Below are 20962 nucleotides of genomic sequence, written 5' to 3'. Positions count from 1 at the left end.
TGTGCAATTTCTCTGAACACATCCCACTTCAGATGATGGCTTGAGTTAGTCATGTATTTGTTTTAACCAAGATTCTGAATTCTCTGAAGGTAAGACCTGCATCTTATCAGTTTTGTTCCTTTAACGCCTAACACCGTGACTTACAAAAATAAATGCTCAGTAAAAGTTCTAAAAAGTTCACTTCCCTGCTCAAGATGGGCTCTAGGCTGCCCTTGGCAGTGTTTTCCAAATTTTAATCTTCCTTGCTCTGGAGTGGAAGATGAACTTGGTGGTACAGGGACGTTTGTTTTTAAAATAAGGCATTTAAGGGATTGATGTACCAAAAGCGAACTGGTTATAGTGTAGACTCAACAGAGTCCGGGTAGGCACTTATTTTACAGAGGAAACAGTGAACCTCCATTTGTGAATTTGATATGAAGTTTTAAAATTTTTAAGTAACTGTGTTTAAGTAAAAACAAAAACAAAGATGAGTTAATGAAAAAATATTTTAAAATAAATCTTAGTAAATGATTTAGATGATATACTCGGTAAAGATCTTAAAGTGAGAATTCTGAAGTTTGGGTGGATGGCCCCCCCGCCTTGCTTGAATCTCCTCTTTTGTAACTCTGTGCATTCTACTCTCCCTCACCAGCAACATTGTTGTTGTTCAGTCATGTCTGATTCTTTGCGACCCCATAGACTGCACACCCCAGGCCTCCCTGTCCTTTACCATCTCCTGGAGTTTGCTCAAATCCATGTCCATTGAGTCATTGATGTCGTCCAGCCATCTCACTCTCTGTCACCCCCTTCTTCTGCGCTCAGTCTTTCCCAGCAGCAGGGTCTTTTCCAGGGAGTCGGCTCTTCACATCAGTAGCTGTAAAATCAGGGGCTTCAAGTGCTAGTGATATTTTTTTCACAGTACGCATCAAAATAAACACAGAACTATAAAGGTAAAACCATATGCATCCATAGCCCACCTAAAATTATCTCCCTCCCCATTTTAGGAAACCTTGCCGTTTGGAAGTTTATCTGGTCTCCCCACTTGCCTGGGGAATCCTTACTGTCGGGCACCGCGGCTCATTCACAGCAGCATTTCTGGCAGTAGAAGAGCCTGGCATAGAGTGGGCATCATTAAGTATTTGCTCAGAAAATGAAAGGACAGCAAGATGCCAGCCGTAAGGTTTAATAGCTGAAGCGCCGGTGTGCCAACACCACACTCGGTACAGTTCAGAGATGACGGATCTCAGGGTGGCCCCATATATAGTTCGAGGTAGAAACAGACCACAAAACATGGCATTATCCACCCTGGAGCCCTCTCCCTGATGTTGGGATTCTAACTAATGAGTTGGGGGGAGGGGGCAAGTTGAGTTCTTCCAAGCAGAAAGCAAGCTCCTGAAATCGCTCCCTCACTTACTTCTCTCTCTGTGGCCGATGCCATCTGCTAGTTTTAAAAATAATTTTTAAAAGCAAGTGTTTTGGTTCTCTTCAACGTGCAGCAAAGACAGATGCTATTTTTAGGCTTGTTTTCTATCAAAAAACCCCCTAAGAACCAGGGGCTGGGTGTCGGCAGTTCTGGCTGACTGTCTCCACTCTGCCACTAACTTGTAAGTGACCTTTTTGCAAATCTCATATGCCTTGGACACTGAGAACAGAAGTGATAATTCTGTGTCTCATTAGAGATGTTGAGAGGGTGAAGTAGCATCGGGGTGAGAAAGTCCTATGATAGTTCAAAAATAATTGATTAACCCGTACCCTTCCCTTGTGGTCTGCCAGCTCTTTTGACACATGGCTGGCTTTCTATATCCCCTCCCTTCTCCCCTGGACAAGAGCTCCCAGACGGGAGGACACACCCACACATCCATGCAATGTCTGGGTGAGAACCTTACACAGGAAGCTGTATAATAAGAGGTTACAAGCGTAGACTCTGAAACCAACCTGCCCAGGTTCGAATCCTGCCAGAAATGGTAATCCTTGTCACGTTGAATTGTTTAGAGAGATACATGAGATAAAATATATAAAGCGTTTTGTCACATAGCAAGTGCTCACAAGGTGGTAGCTTTATTGAATGGTTGTTATTCTAATTATTGTACACTCAGTATACATTTGACAAATGCACATATGACTGTTATGTATAAGACAAAGTTCTGTGCACTGTAAGCAAGATTTTTTTTTTAATGGTAGATTAAACCTTTGCTGTAGGAGAAGGCAATGGTACCCCACTCCAGTACTCTTGCCTGGAAACTCCCATGGATGGAGGAGCCTGGTAGGCTACAGTCCATGGGGTCGCTAAGAGTCGGACACGACTGAGCGACTTCACTTTCACTTTTCCGTTTCATGCATTGGAGAAGGAAATGGCAACCCACTCCAGTATTCTTGCCTGGAGAAACCCAGGGACTGCGGAGCCTGATGGGCTGCCGTCTATGGGGTCGCACAGAGTCGGACACGACTGAAGCGACTTAGCAGCAGCAGCAGCAAACCTTTGCTGTATGGCCACCATCAGGCTGTTGCTGTTCAGTTGTTCAGTCGTGTCTGACTCCTTGCATCCCCATAGACTGCAGCACGCCAGGTTTCCCTGTCCTTCACTATCTTCTGGAGTTTGTTCAAACTCATGTCCATTGAGTTGATGATGCCATCTGACCATCTCAACCCTGTCACACCCTTCTCCTCATGTTTGAATACTTTATATATGTACTTACTCTATAGGACAGGTGAATCATGTCCACTTTAGAGGCAGAGAGAAAGCTGGAGGTTTGAGAGGTTAAGTAACAGCAGTTACACAGCTAATAAATGGTGGAGGGAGACTTGAGATCCTGTATTGATTTCACAGGGACCCTTTGCCCTACACATCACTTCTCTACTAGCTCCGCTTCTGGTCTAACAGCCCCGCACAATAGCTTCATGACTTTTGACAGCAAATCCCTATTTTAAATTGGCGACTCAGCCACCCCAACATATAAATAAAACCCAAACACATATTTCACAACATGACCAGTCCTGAAAGCCACACACAGGATTTTTACAGTATCCTGTTGGTTACAGGAGTCAGACCAGTTCGTAGAGGGAAGGGATGACACCAGAAAGTGACCATCGGGGCGTGAAAATCACCAGAGGGGGCACCTCGTGGAGGCTGGCTCCCATGGCTGCCTATTACCTGTCATACGATTATTCACTTAGTAGTCTTCACTCTTTATTAAAATTAGCTTTCTCTGAAATGATGGCCATTAAGTCACAAGGTTGATGTGCTGTATTTTCCAGTACAAACGAGAGTAAATTTAGCGTTATTAATTTTTTTCTAATTGTATTTATTTATTTTTTACTGTGCTGGGTCTTCATTGCTGCACGGGCTTTCCCCTAGTTGCGGTGAGTGGGGGCTACTCTCTAATTGTGGTGTGTGAGCTTCTCATTGTGGTGGCCTCTCTTGTTGCAGCTCCAGGGCTGTAGAGCACAGGCTCAGTAGTTGTGGCGCGTGGGCTTGGTTGCTCAGCGGCATGTGGAATCTTCACGGATCAGGAATCGAACTTGTATCTCCTGCACTGGCAAGCGGATTCTTTGCCACTGAACCACCAGGGAAGCCCAGTGTTATTCATTTTTTAAAAAATTTCAGAGACTTTGCTGGTGGTCGAGTGGCTAAGACCCTGCGCTCCTAATTCGAGGGACCTGGGTTCGATCCCTGATTGGGGAACTAGATCCCACATGCTGCAACTAAGAGTTTGCATGCTGCAACTAAAAACCAGCACTGCCAAATAAAGATTTTTTTAAAAAATTTCACATTCTCCCTGTGTTCACTGTGTACTTCCAGTGGCACAAATACTCCATTTGGGGAATCAAGGCACCTGGCCTGTCGTCAAGTCCTAGGAGTTTGGATCATAAATCTCAGCTATTACCTGCTCTCCATCCAGGGCCCAAGAAACTCCAGAAGGCTGACTTTGCTCTTTGCTGTCTCCTCCCAGGATCGCCTGTACTTCGTGATGGAGTATGTGAATGGCGGTGACCTCATGTACCACATCCAGCAAGTGGGCCGGTTCAAGGAACCTCATGCCGTGTAAGTGGTGCTGTGCCTTTCCCTCAGGATGAATGAGTGGGTAGTCAGTTCCTTTGGGCTTTTAGCTAAAGAAGAATTTTAAACATCTTGGGCTTCTTCTTTAAGAGAAATGCGTGGCCGGGGCAGAGGGTGTTCTGCTGAGATGGGCTACTTGTTTCTTTCTTAACACCAGCTAAGAGCTGGAAGCTTGAAAAACCACAGCTATTTCTTGACCTCCAAATTTTGCCCCTGGCTCTTAAGGAAAGCCCTAAAAATTTCCCTGGGGAATGTCACTGTAGGTTTTGTATTTTCTTTTCCCATGTTGGTTGAGAGCTTACCATGTGCCAGGCTCAGAGATTTTAGAGACTTTCTCATGGTCACAGAGCTCGTGTGAGGCAGACCCAGAATTCTGACCCAGATCTTCCTTGCTCACGTTCTTGCTCCCTCTTAGCTGTCCTCATTCCAGGGAAGTGAAAGCTCAAGCTGCATAGTGACTATGCTGTGTGGCTCTCGGAGTGGGGAGACTGACTCTGGATTTTTGGAAATCTGTTTCCCCTGCTGAGTCCATTCCATCACCTTCAGCCCACGAGGCAGCCAGTATCTTTTTTTCCAGAACACACATTTCATCCTGTGTCTCCCTGCGGTTGGTGAATAGGAGCATGGCAAGTCACAGGATCGGCAGCGCTAACCTCTCCTAGGGAGGTTGCTGGGCTCCTACTGTCCCTCTAGAAAGCCCGTGGGGCTCACCCAGGGCCCCATCCTGTCATTGCAGAGGCCTCCTGGCTCCTGTTCAGCTCAGCCTTGCCCCTTCACCTCCCTCCTGACCAGGTCATGAGCACTGATTCTGGGAGGGTTACCATTCTCATGCTTCCAGGTCATGCCATTTGTGTGTCTTGGCACAATTCTAATGGGTTGGTTAGAAGTAAAATGACTTCTAACATCTAACTGACCGCTGACCTTCATTCCATTATCACATGAGACACATGGTCAGGACACTTTACAGAGTTCCCCAAAGCCCTGCCCAGCCTTTATAAACTGGGCTTTCTAGTTCTCCCCAGATTTCTCTCTTAGATTTTGAAAATGAAAAGCTAACACTTCAGCCAGATGCTGCTTCCAATTCTGGCTGTGCTATTTATTAGCTGTGTAACTTGGTCAGGGTATTTCATGGCACTAAGCCTCAGTTTCCTCATTTGAGGAACAGGGAGGTAATTGTAGCACCTTGTTGTTGTTTAGTCACTCAGTCGTGTCTGACTTTTTTGTGACCCCATGGACGGTAGCCCACCTGGCTCCTCTGTCCATGGGGTTTCCCAGGCAGGAATAGTGCAGTGGGTTGCCATTTCCTTCTCCAGGGGATCTTCCCAACCCAGGGACTGAACCTGCGTCCCTTGCATTGGCAGGCATATTCTTTACCACAGAGCCACTACCTTATAAGATTATTGTTAAGGTTTAATCAGATAATAATCTGAAACGATACAAGGTCGATGGTAAGCCTTCAACAGATGTCACTGAGATATTTTAACTTGTTATTGTCTGAAACGATCCTCCTCCAGCCAGTTCATCATATCCTGTGGCCTCCTCCCCACTAAATAGTTGCTGAACCTCCGCCCACCCCATTTGGTCCTTAAAGCAGCCTCATGGCTCTCTAAACCCTGGTCATCCGTCCAGACTCCCATACATCGTTTTATGAGATGTGTGGTTGACCATCCATGGTGAGACATTCATGCCCTACGCCCAGTTCAATATTGTATTGAATTCTGAGAGTTGCCGGGCATATGGTGTCCTTGAATTTCTCCATTGCTTTTTTTTTTTTTTAATTTCAGATTTTACGCTGCAGAAATTGCCATCGGTCTGTTCTTCTTGCAGAGCAAGGGCATCATTTACCGGTAAGCGAACACTGCTGTACTTTCCATCTCCTCGGCTCCCTCGGCTCCTCCCTTCCCTGCCTCTTTCTTTAACTGCTTTTAAAATTAGAATCCATGGTGGGGGAGGAATCCTCCAGTACTAACTTGGGCATGTGCTCTGCCAGGCAGCATCGCCCACTGCCCTGGCAAAGTTTGGGCAGCTCTGTATGATGATAGAAGATCTTGACGGACTCTGCCTCCAGGGATGGTTCGGAGCCTCAGATGTGAGACCATTTGCTCTAAGAGGAGGAGGCTAACCACTGGGGACCCAGCACGTCCTTCTCTTGCCCATGGACCCCACATTTGGGGAGCAAGCAAAGACTCTTGGCTGGCAGAATGTGCTGGATCATATTATTATCAAACAAATTTCTTTCTCTTTCCTTTCTTTCTCTCTCTCCCTTTCTTTCTTTCTTTTTGTGCTATGTAACTACAGTTTGGGAATGGATCTCTGAGTAGCTTGCCCTGAAATACAGGATTAAGTTCAGGACTTGGCATTTGCCCGTTTTTGGAGGAGCAAGTGTATGATCATAGTCGGATGAGTCATCCCACTTTATATCTCATGCAAGGCAGACTGTGGAGCCTGGGGCTGCTATTTGTCAGTGAGTCCAGGGTGTACAGTTCTCCTTATACTACATGGATGCAAGCATTCCAGTGCAGGCTTGGGCTGGTTTGTTATACAAGGGAGGTCGGCATGTGGCATGGGGCTTCCAAAGGACACTTGGCCCGGGCGAGGGTCTGTTTAAAAGATCTTGAAGAGTCATCAAAGTCCATTTGATTCACTGATTTGATAAACATTTATTGAAAGCCCACCATATCATATACTGACCTCTACTCAAGGTGGGGGGATGCAGTGTGAAGAAAACAAAGGCCAGCCTTTGTAGAGCTCAGGTCCCAGTGGTGGAAGACAGATCCCATAAATCACAAAAATGCTGTCTGCCGAGTTGTGAGAAGTACTATGGAGGAAAGTCAAGTGGGGGAGGGGGCTGATATGGGCCGGGTGGTGGTGCTTGCCTGACATTCCAGAGAGAGCATGAGACTGGGGTCTGAAGAGTTAGGGAAGACCCTCGGAAGCCTGATCTTCCTAAAGCAACTGAAGGACATGGGACTAAAAGGCATAGAGGAGATTAGCCTGGTGATATCAAGGCAGAAGGTGGAAGTGAGGCTGCAGGCCCTGGTGGGATGGAGGGATGGAAGGTGAGGGGCCTTGACAGAAGCCTGCGGAGTCCTGGGGCTTTTTTTCACTCCTGGAGGTAGCAGGTCCTGAGTGCATTGAGTCCCCTCTCTGCCTGTGTGCTCCTGATAACGGAGGAATGAAGGTCAAGAAGCAGAGTGGTTTTACCTGGCACAGTCCTGATCTCAGTAAAGAAATAGAAACAGCGAGTAACCATAATAATTTCAACTGTAAACAGTGTAGTCATTCTACCCATGCTCACCCTCAATGAGCATGTGTCACCATGTATGCATGAAACGGGACCCGTGAAGCCTCTGATTCCCCCAGTTTCCCCTTTGACTGTCATAGTGGGAGCATCTTGTTGTACTGAATGTAATTCTGGTGTTGAAAGGTACACATTATCTTCCGGATGACATGAAGACCCCTACATTCAAGTTGGTGACTTCAGCTGGTGCTTAAACCGAAGAACAGGGGATTGTGGGTAATTGTTCACTCTACACGATTTTCTCCTTACGTGCTGACATTGGAACCTGACTCCTCTATGGGATGGGCTTCCACAAGAATAGAATCAGGCGCTTAAGCATTGCTGAGAAGATAAAATAAGGGACTATAAATTTATTGGAATAAAACTCAGTCCCAGGGGAGGAACCAGGACAGGAAATGATTTGAGTTCTTGCCAACAGGGCTGGGATTCAAGGCAAGGTTTCTAATATATCAGGGAACTAGATTGGAATCTGGGATCCATTGGTCATAAAATCCAAAGATTAGGATTCTAGGTGCTAGACCATGCCTGAATGCAAGGCTTTTTCTCCTACCTGTACATTCTTCCTTTCTTCCTCCATTATATTTGTCATTCTTTTAAGCCACTCACCCTCGGAACCCCTTTCATTTGTGGGTAGGAATGGAGTCCATATCTTCCTCTAAAGATTTAACATACCAGATACTTTTGCAGCCTCCCTATAGGAAGAACAGACACACAACTCAGGCTCTGATGCTTGTCACATTCACTGAAGACCTTGAATCGAAAGTTAGTGACCAAGAAGCAGAGCCCGTAGAATGGAGCATGTGCGTAGTCATCAACTATGTCTAATTTCCAGAAGTGGTTCTTAGGAATCACACCCAGAGTCCAGCATTAGGGCTTCATGAAACAAAGGACAATGTCTATACCCAATGGTGACATCAGTGGCATCTTCACTGGGTCATTTCTGTGCTGGTTCGTCATTGTTCATGACTGCATAGCCTCCAAGTCTGCTTCTCCAGCCTTTTTGAAGATTCTCAAAGCTCCTCCACTTCCTTTCTAAAAACTCCTTTTTTGGTTGAAATAGTCAGAGTTGGTTTTTGTTGCTCACAATTAGGAACTTTGGTGGAGATGGCAATTGATAATCAATGAAAACTGCAAAAAATTTACATGACAGAAGATAAATGGCTTTATAAGTTCACATAGATTGATTTCATGGTGGCAGAGTCTTTTCAGGGGCTTCCCTGATGGCTCACCGGGTAAAGAGTCCACCTGCAATGCAGGTGGTTTGATCTCTGGTTTGAGAAGATCCCCTGGAGGAGGGCATGGCAGCCCACTCCAGTATTCTTGCCTGAAGAATCCCATGGATTGAGGAGCCTGGTGGACTACAGTCCAAAGGGTCACAAAGAGTCGGACACGACTGAGTGACTAAGCACATGCACACAGAGTCTTTTTAAATGTTATAAATGCCTTCTTCTTCATTTGGATCTCTGGTTATTTGGACAGATCTTAAGTAAAGAGGGTGAGGACCCATAATAGATTTGTCCTCTCTGAGGACCATGGCTGGAGATGTTGGGCGAGGGGAAGATGAAAGACTTCCAAACTTAGTGTCTGATTTGTAGATTGCCATCTTTGGAATGTGTGTTGATTTTGCTCTTGATGGATTTGTGACCATGAAGACATCTGGCCAGGCCCCTTTAGAAACATAGATGAGGATTTATTACATTAAACAAAAGAATGGAGTGGACTATCAAAACATTACTATGTGACATTATTATGTAACAGTTTGCTCCAGCCCCATGCCCTGCTGGCTCTTAGCACCTGAAGCTCCTTTTCTATAATAGTTGGAGATGTCATCACTTCTGGGGTTGCCCCAACTGCCTGTTTAGGGGCATGTGGTCAGGCTGAGGGAAATGTCATGGGTCCCTGTTAATCAAATCACATGCAGACCTGGTATGTTTATTGCTTCTGAGTCCAGCTTTTCTAAGTTCTAAGCTGGCCTTCAGAGACCACTGTGGCTTGTAGAGAAGCATGACGGTTGGATGTGGGTAGTACCATGGACAGCACTAGAGATCCTAGGATTTTGCTGTTGGTAAACGGTGGGGTGCACATGGGCTTCCCTTTGGATGAAGAGACCTCACAGACACAAATAAGAGATGCCAAGATATATTTTCAGGTTGTATTCTTTTAGTTGAAAATTATGACAGCAACTCGATTCAAACAAACTTTCGTTAAAAGAGGTGTGTTATGGGTGACATAACTGAAAAGTCTAGGACTAGGGCTCAAATGATGTTATGAGCATTTATTCACTCCCTCTGAGTTCTGCTATATCTACAGTAGCTTCCTTCTCTCCACCTGGTGACCCCTTGCGCATCTAGACTTAGTTTCTACCACCCGAGTGATCCTGATGTAAAAAGAGTTCATATCTTCCCTGATGGTGCCAGCAAAAATGCTGGGGCTGATGTTAATGTTCAGAGGCTTTGATCAGCTCATATGGGGTCTCATGGCCATTCCTGAACTGTGACCAGGAGCTGTGATCCACTGTGACTAGCAGGATGGAGTATTTCCACTGGCCAGGACAGGCCCACATGACCACTCCTGGAACCAGGAGTTAAGATCAGCATCACCAACTTCATATGGCTTGAGAATCAGGGAAGCTGTTTCTTCAAAGAAATATTAGGATGTTCTCACCCCAAGATACTAGAATAGGCAGAGCCACAGATGTCCACCACCCAGCAAAGGTGATTTGAGGGAGAGATCTGAACTGAATGGTAGATCCCTTAACCTCTGAGGAAGTTGGATTTCTAATGGGATTGAGGAAGTCTGGCCCATAGAATATACCTACTCATGGGTGCTGAAACACCCAAGTGATGACTTTGGTATCAGTGTTAAAGGTGGAGGAAAGTGTAATGATATTGGAGTCATCAGGTATGCTGGAAATGTGCAAGGGTCCCCAAACATCAAACTCTCCCCATCAACACAGATGAAATAGAATGAAAGTGGAGCCCGTGTTTAGGACATGACTCTTTGAAGGTGATACCTTCTTGATGCTCTGTTACAGTAACCTCCCCCAGTTCCTGTCCATCTAATCATCTTTTTATTTCCTTCATATCATTCATCAGAAGCTACAATAAGCATGCTTATAGATTTGAATACTTGGTAATTGACTTTATCCCTCTACTAGAATTTAATCTGAATAAGAACAAGATGCTTGATTATCTTGTTCATAATATATACTTCACTCCAAGCATAGTGCCTGTCACAAAGTAGGTGTGCAACAAATATTTTTTGATTGGAAGTCAGTAGAAACCCCTGGGTTCATGACTTAGGAACTGGCTTAGGGGAGCTTGGGGTACTTGGTGGTAAATAAGATGCTCTCAATCAGTTTTTTTTTTTTTCTTCATGCTCTTCGGAGATATTTTTTAAATGATAGTTTTGTATAAAACCTTCCTATGAAATGTGAGGGATCCTGATGTTGCAAAGGTCAACTCTAGAGATGCCCACAGATAAAGGACACTTCGGTGGATGCTCTGCCCAGATGCAGGAAGCTTCTATTTTATTTAGCTGTCTGTGGATGGCTCTTCTCAGAGTTGCTGTCTCATTGCGTCCTCCCAAGACACTTGGCACAGTTGGCACTGCTGGAAAAGAAAAGCACAGAGGTTTGCAGACCCTCGTGTCTCTCTGCCAGATTATAAGCTATTGGAGGGTGAGGACTGGGTTGTACTCACTGCTGTGCCCCCAACATGCATGGTACAGCGTTTTGCACGTAGTGAGTGGATGTTGGTTGACTCAAAAGAAATAGCATTTAATTGAGTCCCTAAATCTGTGTCCCCACAGTGATCTGAAACTTGACAATGTGATGCTGGATTCCGAGGGCCACATCAAGATCGCTGATTTCGGCATGTGTAAGGAAAACATCTGGGACGGGGTGACAACCAAGACCTTCTGTGGCACCCCAGACTACATCGCCCCCGAGGTGAGCTGACACCAACCCCTCTGGCGTGTCTGTGTTGTATTGACGTCTTCCCTGAGCCCTAGGTGGCCACATTGCAGCTGGGAGAGGTCCAAGGGGGACCAGACAAGCAGGACCTCAGGCTGGTCCTTCTCCTAGACTCAAATCGTTCCTTTGAGATCACACATGTAAATTAACTTAGCACACATCCCAGAAGCTCAGACCCAAAATACATCAAGGTTTGGGAGAAAATTTAAATAAAACTCAAAAGAACCATCCACCACACATCAGTAAGATTCTTCGTCAAGCTGCTGTGGCTCATGGCCATATGATACCTCCTAATTATGCCACTGAAACGTGTGTTCAGGGGAGAGGGGAAGGCAGAGAAGGAGTGAGAGAAAGAGAGATTGGATTCCCTGGACAGACGTATGACACAGGATCTGTGTGCTCATAGGTATGCAGTAGTTGTGCTCAATCCTAAAAGACTCACCATTTTTCTTCCTATGATTGAAGATATAAATGAAAGTGTGAAGATTTATTTTAGTGCCTCCCCCTCCCTTCCCAGAGGAAGCGGTCAGTTGCAGAATGGATTTCCCCAACGTGTCATGGTACAAAAATTTGTGCCAGATGATAGCCTTCCTTTTTCTCTGCATTGGTGCTCAGGAAGGTGGCATCCTGCAATCTGTTACTGGGTTTTTATGGAAAGGCACTGCGAGCTTGGCATAGAGGCTTGGAAATGGACATTCTAGAATTCCTCTCTTCTTGACTGTTAAGGCTTCATATGTAACAATGGTGATGGGAGGACCCATGTCACTAAGTAGCTTGGCAGTAAATTTAAAACCTGCCTACTCTGTTACCAAAACTCTTCCTCTTTTAGGAATCTAATTGGCAACACACACACACACACACACACACACACACACACACACACACACACACACACACACACACACACACACACACACACACCGTACTCGGAAGGATATGTCTTCAAAGTCCTTTCTTCAATGCAGCACTATTTTTAATAATGAAAAATAGGACACAATCTCTGACTACCAGTGAAGGAAAAGGGTTGCAATTCATATTAAGAAATATTATGCAGCCCTTATAAAGATCAGAGCACACCTGTCTGTACTAACTTGAACAGTGTTTGTTAATCAAGGGATGGGCAATAGACTGAGTGATTTATAGTATGGAATACTGTGCTGGGCTTAGTCACTCAGTCGTGTTCAACTGTTTGCGACCCCGTGGGCTGTAGCCCACCAGGCTCCTCTGTCCATGGGATTCTCCAGGCAAGATTACTGGAGTGGGTTGCCATGCCCTCCTCAGTGTGGAATACTACTAGGCATCAATTCAAAAAGTGAATGAGATGTATATGCAGATGTTGAAACGTTGAGAGGAAAAAATCAAGTTACAGAATGATAAATACAATATGATGCCATTTATGGTAAATAACAACACACAGAACACTGCTATATGTTTCTTACGAGTGTGTAGATATGCATGCAGAAGTATAGAAAATGCATGAAGATTCCAGACTGGTTTTACAACACTGGTTACCTCTGAGGATAAGGCCATTGTAAAGGGAAATTTAGCTTAATCTGTATACTGTTTTAATTTTCCACAAGGTAAATGTATTTGTGTATTACTTGAGGAATTGCAAAGTAATCCTTTGAGCACTTAACCCTTTATTAGGACCCAATGGAGTTTTTCCTATGTGACATACATTGCTTTATTATCATTGTGTTGATTAGTTAAGATATCAGATACAATTCCTTGATCTGCTGTGAGTTCAGTGATCTCTGGTTCACAAGGCCTGCTGCCCTTTACCATCACCTGGGGAGCTTTTGTTATTTTTTTAATTAATTAATTTTTTCCCTTCCACACAGCACACAGGATCTTAGTTCCCCAATCAGGGATCAAACTCTTGCCTTGCAAACTCAAAGTCTTAACCACTGGATGGCCAGGGAAGTCCCTGGGGAGCTTTTAAAATGGGGATGGCCAGGCATCACCCTAGATGAATGGAATCAGAGTCACTGCAGAGTGGGCCCCCACATGTGTAGTTTTCAAAGATTCCTGGATGGTCGTAAAGCCCCAAGTTGTGTTACCTGGAAAACAGCATCCTCCTCCAGCCCGCAGCCCACAACCTGCAGGTAGGAGGAATAAACTGCAGGTCAGGTTTCCCCCTGCTTTGCCATTAACTAACCCCCTCGCCTCTGGCAACTTCTTTCACCTCCCAGGCTCTATTTCCCTTTGGAAAAGGATTAACTTGTTAGGTTGTCATGAGGATCAAAAGAGACATGAAGTACTTTAAAAGTGTGAAAACACTTTCAATAAGTGTTCTCACAGAAAGCTTTCCCTTCATCCATTGCAGGCAGTTCTCCTCAGAGGACACTTGTGATTTCAGGGGAGAAGCCAAGGTGGGAGATGGAGGTGGAGAGACAGACTTTATAGCCAAGCTTTATAGCGAGGCTTGCTGAGACACATTTGTTCAATAAAACCAGCTATCACTGAATTAGAGAACTTTCAAGTCATAGCTGACATTTTGAGGGCATAATATGTGAGAAGCACGTATTTCTCTTTCATCCTATTAAAACCCTGTGACATAGATATTATTATACACTTGGTTTTGTATATGCAGAAACTGAGACTTAGAGATGTTAAGGAACGTCTCCTGGGGTCACAGGCTGGGCAACAGCAGTCAGGATTCCAACTCTGGACTGTGTGGCCCTCAATCTGCAACCCCTTAACCTTTGCTGTATCACCTTCCAATCCCCCCTTTTTTTTTTTGAGCTTTTTATTTTGTGTTGGGGTAGAGCCGATTAACAATGTTGTGATAGTTTCAGGTGAACAGCGAAGGGACTCAGCCATACATATACATGAATCCATTTACTCCCAAACTCCCCTCCTGTCCAGGCTGCCACATAACATGGAGCAGAGTTCCTTGTGCTATACAGTAGGTCCTTGTTGGTTATCCATTTAAAATATAACAGTGTGTACATGTCGATCCCTAACTCCTTAACTAATCCCTTTGATACAGTTAGTTTTCACTCCTGCATCCTAATGAATGGTCACACAGCTGTTCTAGACTTTACCATGCTCTGGCAATTTGGTCATAAGTATGAAAACCTTTAAAACTAGATATACCATTTGATTCACCAGTTCTACTCCTAGGAGTTTTATCTTAAGGAAAGAAAATTGAACAGATGTCCACATATCTAATTACATGGAAGAACCTAATCAGTTGGATATTGATGAAATAGATTTTGGTATATCCATCCAATGGTACATTATGCAGAGGTAAAAGCTGGTTATGTTGATGTGCAGATATTAGCATGGAAATTCTAAATGAATAAAATGCTTCATTAAAGTTCCATATAAAGTATTTATGTAAAGCACATTCATACACACAGAGTTTAATATATATTAATAGAAAAAATCTAGAGGAAAATAGACCAAATATCAATCATAATGTCTCTCTTCATAAAGAACTGTTTTAATTGTATTCTCTTAGTATATCTGTATTTTAAATAAATAATAATAAATGCTATTACATTTTTTAACTTAAAAATTTTTTAATTGTGGCAAAAAAACACATTGCCATCTTAACCATTTCTAAGCATATGGTTCAGTAGTCTTAATGTATGTTCACATTGTTGTATAAATGCTATTACTTTTATCATGAGAAAGAAAAAGGAGTTTTCTCCTTTAAAATGCCATGCTCACTGTATTAAAATTAAAAATAACACAACCGTACTAAGTGCTTTGAAAAGGCAATGTGACATACACAGATGCCTTCCCTGCCTGCAGGTATCTCTGTAAAGGATATCCATCTTCTTAAGGTAAAGAAATAGCTTTGGTGGTCACTGGACTCCTTGTTCACTCCTTTAGACAGAGGCCCACATCTGGGACTGTGACGGCCAATTTAATCTTTCACAATGGGCGGGTGTCAGGCAAAGGAAGAACTCCCCCGCACCCCCGCCACCCCCCAGGGATGCTCCAGTCCTATTGTAAGAGAAGTGCATATTCATTCTCAGCCACTGCAAGAACCTGCTCATCTCCCTGACGGATGACTTCTGTTTTCCAGATAATTGCTTATCAGCCCTATGGGAAGTCCGTGGATTGGTGGGCATTTGGCGTCCTGCTGTATGAGATGTTGGCTGGGCAGGTAATTGAATTTTAAGTGACTTGTAAGGAAAGTCCTCCCCCACCCCCATCCCCATGATTTCTTAAAGAGAGAGTGTCAGCCGGATACTAGCTCATAGCTCTGAACCTCTGTGATTTCCATGACCTTGGGGTTACCTTTTTCCCTTATCCTCTTCCTGGAAGCCATGGGTATGGCTTGGCTGTGGAGCCAAGGAGCTGGGCATGCTGGTTTGGGGCAGTTGGGCGGGGGGTGGTTCACGCAGGATTCCTTCTCCCTCCCTGTGCTCTGCTCCACAGGCACCGTTTGAAGGGGAGGATGAGGATGAACTCTTCCAGTCGATCATGGAACACAACGTGGCTTATCCGAAGTCCATGTCCAAGGAAGCTGTGGCCATCTGCAAAGGGGTGAGTGAGCCCCTTAAAGCTGGCAGCCAGGACCACCACCTGCAGGGGTGCAGGGCTGCAGGTCATGCCCTGCACAAGGATGCTTCGCCTGGGGTGAGGGATGGGTAGTGGAGGTCAAACTCCACCCCTGGTCCACTGGCCAGCCTGTGAGCCCAGTACAGATCTGCTGCCTCCCAGAGGAAAGGGAGCTTTCTTCTAATTCACACAGAAGCACCATGGAGGCCTGCCTGCAGCAGCACCTTGCTGCTGGCTGGGCTCCAGGCTCTAGGCCAGTACAGAGGAAGGCTTATGGAATGAATGAGGTGGGGAGCCCAGAAACTTTGCCAAAGAGTTGGAACCCAGGGAAGGTACCCAAGAGGGGTGCAGCATGACCGGTCAGCCTCACTCAGCGCTGGGGCCTACGAGTTTAGTTAATAGTAAGAGCGTGTGACTTTTGTCCTGAGAAAATAATCACAGTATTGAATTTAAGGAATCCTCTAGATAAGTTGACCCAAATTGAGTGTCTCCCAACCCCCACTCTCCCCTAACCCACAAATGACGGAAAAGTTTGCAAATTTGTACATTGTGATGTATGCAAATTTACCTGTGAACAAAGCAGGACACCTGTTTTGGGTAAGGATTGCTTGTTTTGATCTCTGTTTGGCCAGGACGTGCTCACAGTAACCTGGGTGAATCCCTGGAGACCAGTGGTCCTCCCGGTTGGCACCATCAGGATGACCTGTGGTGCTTTTTTTAAAGGCACACACCTCAGCCTCCCCCCTAGAGATTAAGTTTGGCATCTGTATGTATCGTGAAAAAGTCCCTGTGTTGCTTAAAAACCACCACCTTTTAAGTATATTATTCAAATGTGGTAACTCTTCAACTCTGATGAAAGTACGAAAGTAACACTGTGAGACCCCAGAGAACAGGGCTCAAGGATGCTGCCTTTATGAAGTTTTCCTTCCCACCAGTCAGCAGTGCCAGCATGGCTCAGAGTTAGAGCATGCCCACCTGTGTGTCTGGGTAAACCAAGGCTGCTGGTTCTAGATCCTCATGGTGTTTGCAGATTTCTCATTGCCCAACCCAGCCCTGCCCTTCCTAACCCATCAGATGGCGTATGAGCTGGCCTGAGTGAAGAAAAGCTGAACTCAGGAGGTTTATAACAGCTGGGCCAACCTCAATCTAGAAGCACCTTGTCATGCCACCTAAATTCCCACTCTCAGCGAATCACCTAAGCTTTTTGTGTCAGCTGCATAGGTTAAGATGCAAATATCCCTGGGGAAGACATATGTGAATTCATCTCAGTCCCTAACATCTTAAAATTTATAGTTTGAAAATAGTTTTTAAGAGTATGAGGCAGGAAGAGGGAAGAGGAGGAACAGGGCATGGAGAGGTTCATGTGTTTGCTTACTCAGTCGTGACCCCCATGGACTGTAGCCTGCCAGGATTCTCTGTCCATGGGATTCTTCAGGCAAGAATACTGGAGTGTGTTGCCATGCCCTCCTCCAGGGGATCTTCCCAACCCAGGGATCGAACCCAAGTCTTCTACATTGCAGGCTGATTCTTTACTGTCTGAGCCGCCAGGGAAGCCCAAGAATACTGGAGTGGGTAGCCTATCCTTTCTCCAGGGGATCTTCCCGACCCAAGAATCGAACTGGGGTCTCCTTCATTGCAGGTGGATTCTTTACTAGCTGAGCTGTTCATGAGGAGCTTAAACGAGGCCCTTGGCAAAGAAAGGGCATAGAACAAGGCCAGGGCAAACTCCTGCAGTCATCATACATGGTGGGGAGAAAGGGGAAGACTGTATTGGAAGCCAGTCTTTCCTTCAGATAGAATGTGTCCTCTCCTCTCCTGAGTTTTCTGGGCAGAAACCCGCATCTGAGTTCAAGTCCGAGCATTATTAACCCTATGACAGCCGGGAAGTTGTCCCACCTCATCTGCAGATTGGAGACACACGTATGAGACCACCCATGTGATCAGGGTTCTCTGATCTCAAGATGAGTTGATACAGGGTGGGGAGAGAGGGAGCTCTTAGTTTGTTAAACAGTTGCCAACATTAGAGAATGGACATGTGGACACAGGGAGGGAAGAAGAGGGTGGGGTGAATTGGGAGATTAGGATTGATAAATATCACTACCGTGTGTAAAATAGATAGCTAGCAGGAACCTGTTATAAAGCACAGGAAGCTCAGCTCAGTGCTCTGTGATGACCTAGATGGGGGTGGATGGGAGGGAGGTCCAAGAGGGAGGGGATATATGTGTACATATAGCTGATTCTCTTCATTGTACAGCAGAAACTAACACAACTGTGTAAAGCAGTAATAGTCCAATAAAAACAAAGAAATAAAATCACTGGAGGAAAAAAAATTGGCGACCTTTAAAGATCAGGGGATTTCCTCTAACATTCAGCTTTCCAGTTTCTTTTGAAAAATCTGATCTCTCCATGCTGGTCTGTCATTCCTGCAAGGCATCAGTCAGCTGTATTGGAAGCCGGTCTGTCCTTCAGATAGAATGTGTCCTCTCCTCTCCTGATTTTTCTGGGCAGAAACCCGCATCTGAGTTCAAGTCCGAGCATTATTAACCCTATGACAGCCGGGAAGTTGTTCCACCTCATCTGCAGATTGGGGACACATGTATGGGACCTCACACAGGGTTCTCTGATCATGAGATGAGTTGATACAAGGAACTCAGTTGAGAGTCTGTCATCCTGTTCCAAAACCCTTGGGTTACGACTCTTGCTGTTATTAATGCTGGCGCTGCCATGTTACATGCTGACCTCGTCTCGATATTTGAGTTTGCATTCTCCGTGACTGGGATTTTTAAAGTGGGGGATTCGGGAGCTCAAGACTATTTGTACATTTCCACCCTTCCGCTTCCTAGGTGCACAGTCTTGAGCATATTACTTTGCATCTGTGGGCTTCTGTTTCTTTATCTCCGAAGATGGAGTAATAATCCTCACTATGCAGAATTTTGGAAGAGTGTTAAATGATGAGGTAACAGAAGAGGAATATCCTCGCATAGTGTTGGCACATAGTAGGTGCTCTGTGCATGTTCAGGACTTTCCCCTTCACAGCCCTGCCTGCCTAGACAGCTGGGGTTCTAAGTGGGTCATGGAGAAAAGGGTTTTCCAGGTCAGCTGCATTCAGCTTCAGCTCCAATTAGCAGTTTCCCTGGTAGAGCAGATTTCTATTAATTTCAGACCCATAACCTTCAGGATTAGCGAGGGTGACTTTCTTACTACTGGGTTTGGGGACCTTTCTGAGTTGAGTTGGCTGAGGCCCACGTGGGCTTTTTCTTCAAGGTTGATGCTCCAGAGAAGGAGTGATGCTCAAGTGAACAGCCAAATGCTTCCTCCCGAACCGTGGGCCCCAGGGGATGCGTCTGGGAGGTGATCAGAGATCGGAAGAGTGATTAAGTCCAGCTGTCTGCATGGCTGGCTTCGGGCGCCGGAGCTCAGCGAGCAAGAGCTGAGCACAGCCTCACATTAGTGCTGGGGTGTTTCTGCAGTGGTTTTCTTTCGCCTAGCATTCTCCTATTTACATGGAAAGTGAGCTAGGTTTTTGAACAAAGCCCCATTCCATTTGAAAATGTCCTATTACCTAGGGGCCCCCAACTTCTAAGATCTAATGCCCAAAGATCTGAAGTGGAGCTGATGTCATAATAATAAGAATGAAGTGCACCATAAATGTAATCCGCTTGAATCATTCCCAAACCACGCCCCCACCCCAGTCCAAGGAAAAAATGTCTTCCTTTAAACTGGTCCCCAGTGCCAAAAAGGTTGGGGAACTGCTGTTATCCATCCCGTTAAAGACCCTATTTTCCACCATAAAAAAAATTAGTATACAGTTTGCTCGGATCACCACTCCCCCTTTGAATAAACTTAAAGCAGACAGAAGCCCCAGTTGGCCATACATTAGGGTGAAAACACTAAGAAACTGTAAGATGGAGCTTCAAGACTCTGGGTCAGGCTGATCTGTTCAAAGCACAGCTCTCTTAGCTCGGTGATCTTAGGTAGATGCCTGCTTTTCTGGACCCTGTGTCTTTATGTGGAAAATGAAGATAATAGTTTCTGAGGCCTTAATGTTGTGAAGATGAAAGAGTAACGGGTAATAGCTGGGAAGCCTTAGGCACAGCGCCCGGGCACACAGGAAGTGCTCAGGACACGGAAGCTGTCAGTGTTTTATATATAATTTTATTTATTTAGGTATTTTTGGCTGTGCTGGGTCTTCGTTGCTGCCCGGGCTTTTCCCTAGTTGGGGCAAGTGGGGCTGCCCTCCAGCTGCAGTGCACTGGCTTCTCACTGCAGTGGTTTGTCTTGTTGTGGAGCATGGGCTCTGGGTGCACCGGCTTCAGTAGTTACGGCTCGTGGGCTCTGCAGCTGCAGTTCTCGGTCTCTAGAGCACAGGCTTGGTAGTATCGGCACACAGCCTTAGTTGCTCCGCAGCATATGCGATCTTCCCAGACAAGGGATTGAACCCGCATCTCCTGCATTGACTGCAGATTCTTTACCACTGAGCCACCAGGGAAGCCCCAGAAGCTGTTGTGGATAGGACTGCTGGTTGTGCTAACCAAGGCCTTGTAACCTTTTCTTTCCTCCCATTCTAATCCTACACAAAAGTCAAGATTTGGCCCAATTTCCTTGCCCTCCCTAAACTTTTCCTGACCAAGCGAAACCACAGAGCATCCCTGGGGAACCACATGGAATCTATGTCTCTAAATGCCCAAGTTTTAGAGGTCAGCAGAGGTGAGATCCATCCCAGCTCTGCCATCTACTGTCTCTGTGAGTCCTTGCCAGTTGCTTAACCCTCTGAGTGTCAATTGCCTTGTCATTCAAGTGGGGAAAAATTAAAACACCCAACTCACTGGGTCATTATGAGACTCAGGTAAGACTAGGCATAAAATTTATAAAGAAGTAGCTTAGAAACAGAAGTGCAAGGTTATTTTTCCCCTAGAAGATAAAGCATATGTGGAAAGTATGTGCTTCTCTGTGTGTGTGGGTGTAGGAGGGTAGTTTCTGATGACAGATTATCTGTAGCAAGAATCAGGCTGAGCTGAAAGTCCAACAGAGTGGGTGTGAATTGCTGAATTCATCCCTTCCCCCCATAATCCTCAAGCCCTGGGCAAAAATCTGAGGAGTCTGACGTCCTGGGCTTGTCGGTGTCAAGTCAACT

At 45.4% G+C, this 20962-nt stretch overlaps 1 protein-coding gene and 1 long non-coding RNA gene across 4 annotated transcripts in view; one reads left to right on the top strand and one right to left on the bottom strand.

Annotated features, from left to right (window-relative positions):
- The window catches only part of PRKCB (protein kinase C beta), a 367575-nt gene that overhangs the window by 315178 nt on the left and 31435 nt on the right, over positions 1 to 20962 (top strand). For both annotated transcript variants that reach the window (XM_081554487.1, XM_081554486.1), the window contains exons 11-15: positions 3930 to 4021; positions 5821 to 5883; positions 11148 to 11286; positions 15350 to 15430; positions 15706 to 15813. In XM_081554487.1, coding sequence (XP_081410613.1) covers positions 3930 to 4021; positions 5821 to 5883; positions 11148 to 11286; positions 15350 to 15430; positions 15706 to 15813 — 483 coding nt within the window. The remainder of the gene's footprint in view (positions 1 to 3929; positions 4022 to 5820; positions 5884 to 11147; positions 11287 to 15349; positions 15431 to 15705; positions 15814 to 20962) is intronic.
- On the bottom strand, positions 10385 to 11973 carry LOC145531605 (uncharacterized). 2 transcript variants are annotated; one of them, XR_014072598.1, is made up of 2 exons: positions 11753 to 11973; positions 10385 to 10948 (listed from the first exon to the last, which is right to left on the bottom strand). It is a non-coding gene; the product is annotated as an uncharacterized LOC145531605 (long non-coding RNA). The 2 variants fall into 2 exon arrangements; XR_014072599.1 differs by having other exon boundaries at positions 10833 to 10945.

This window comes from Giraffa tippelskirchi, chromosome 13 (genome assembly GCF_054371585.1).
Source record: "Giraffa tippelskirchi isolate mGirTip1 chromosome 13, T2T-mGirTip1v1.2.pri, whole genome shotgun sequence".
Lineage (NCBI taxonomy): Eukaryota > Metazoa > Chordata > Mammalia > Artiodactyla > Giraffidae > Giraffa > Giraffa tippelskirchi.
Note: the sequence above shows the minus strand (reverse complement) of the source record. Positions and strands in the feature narration are given on the sequence as shown.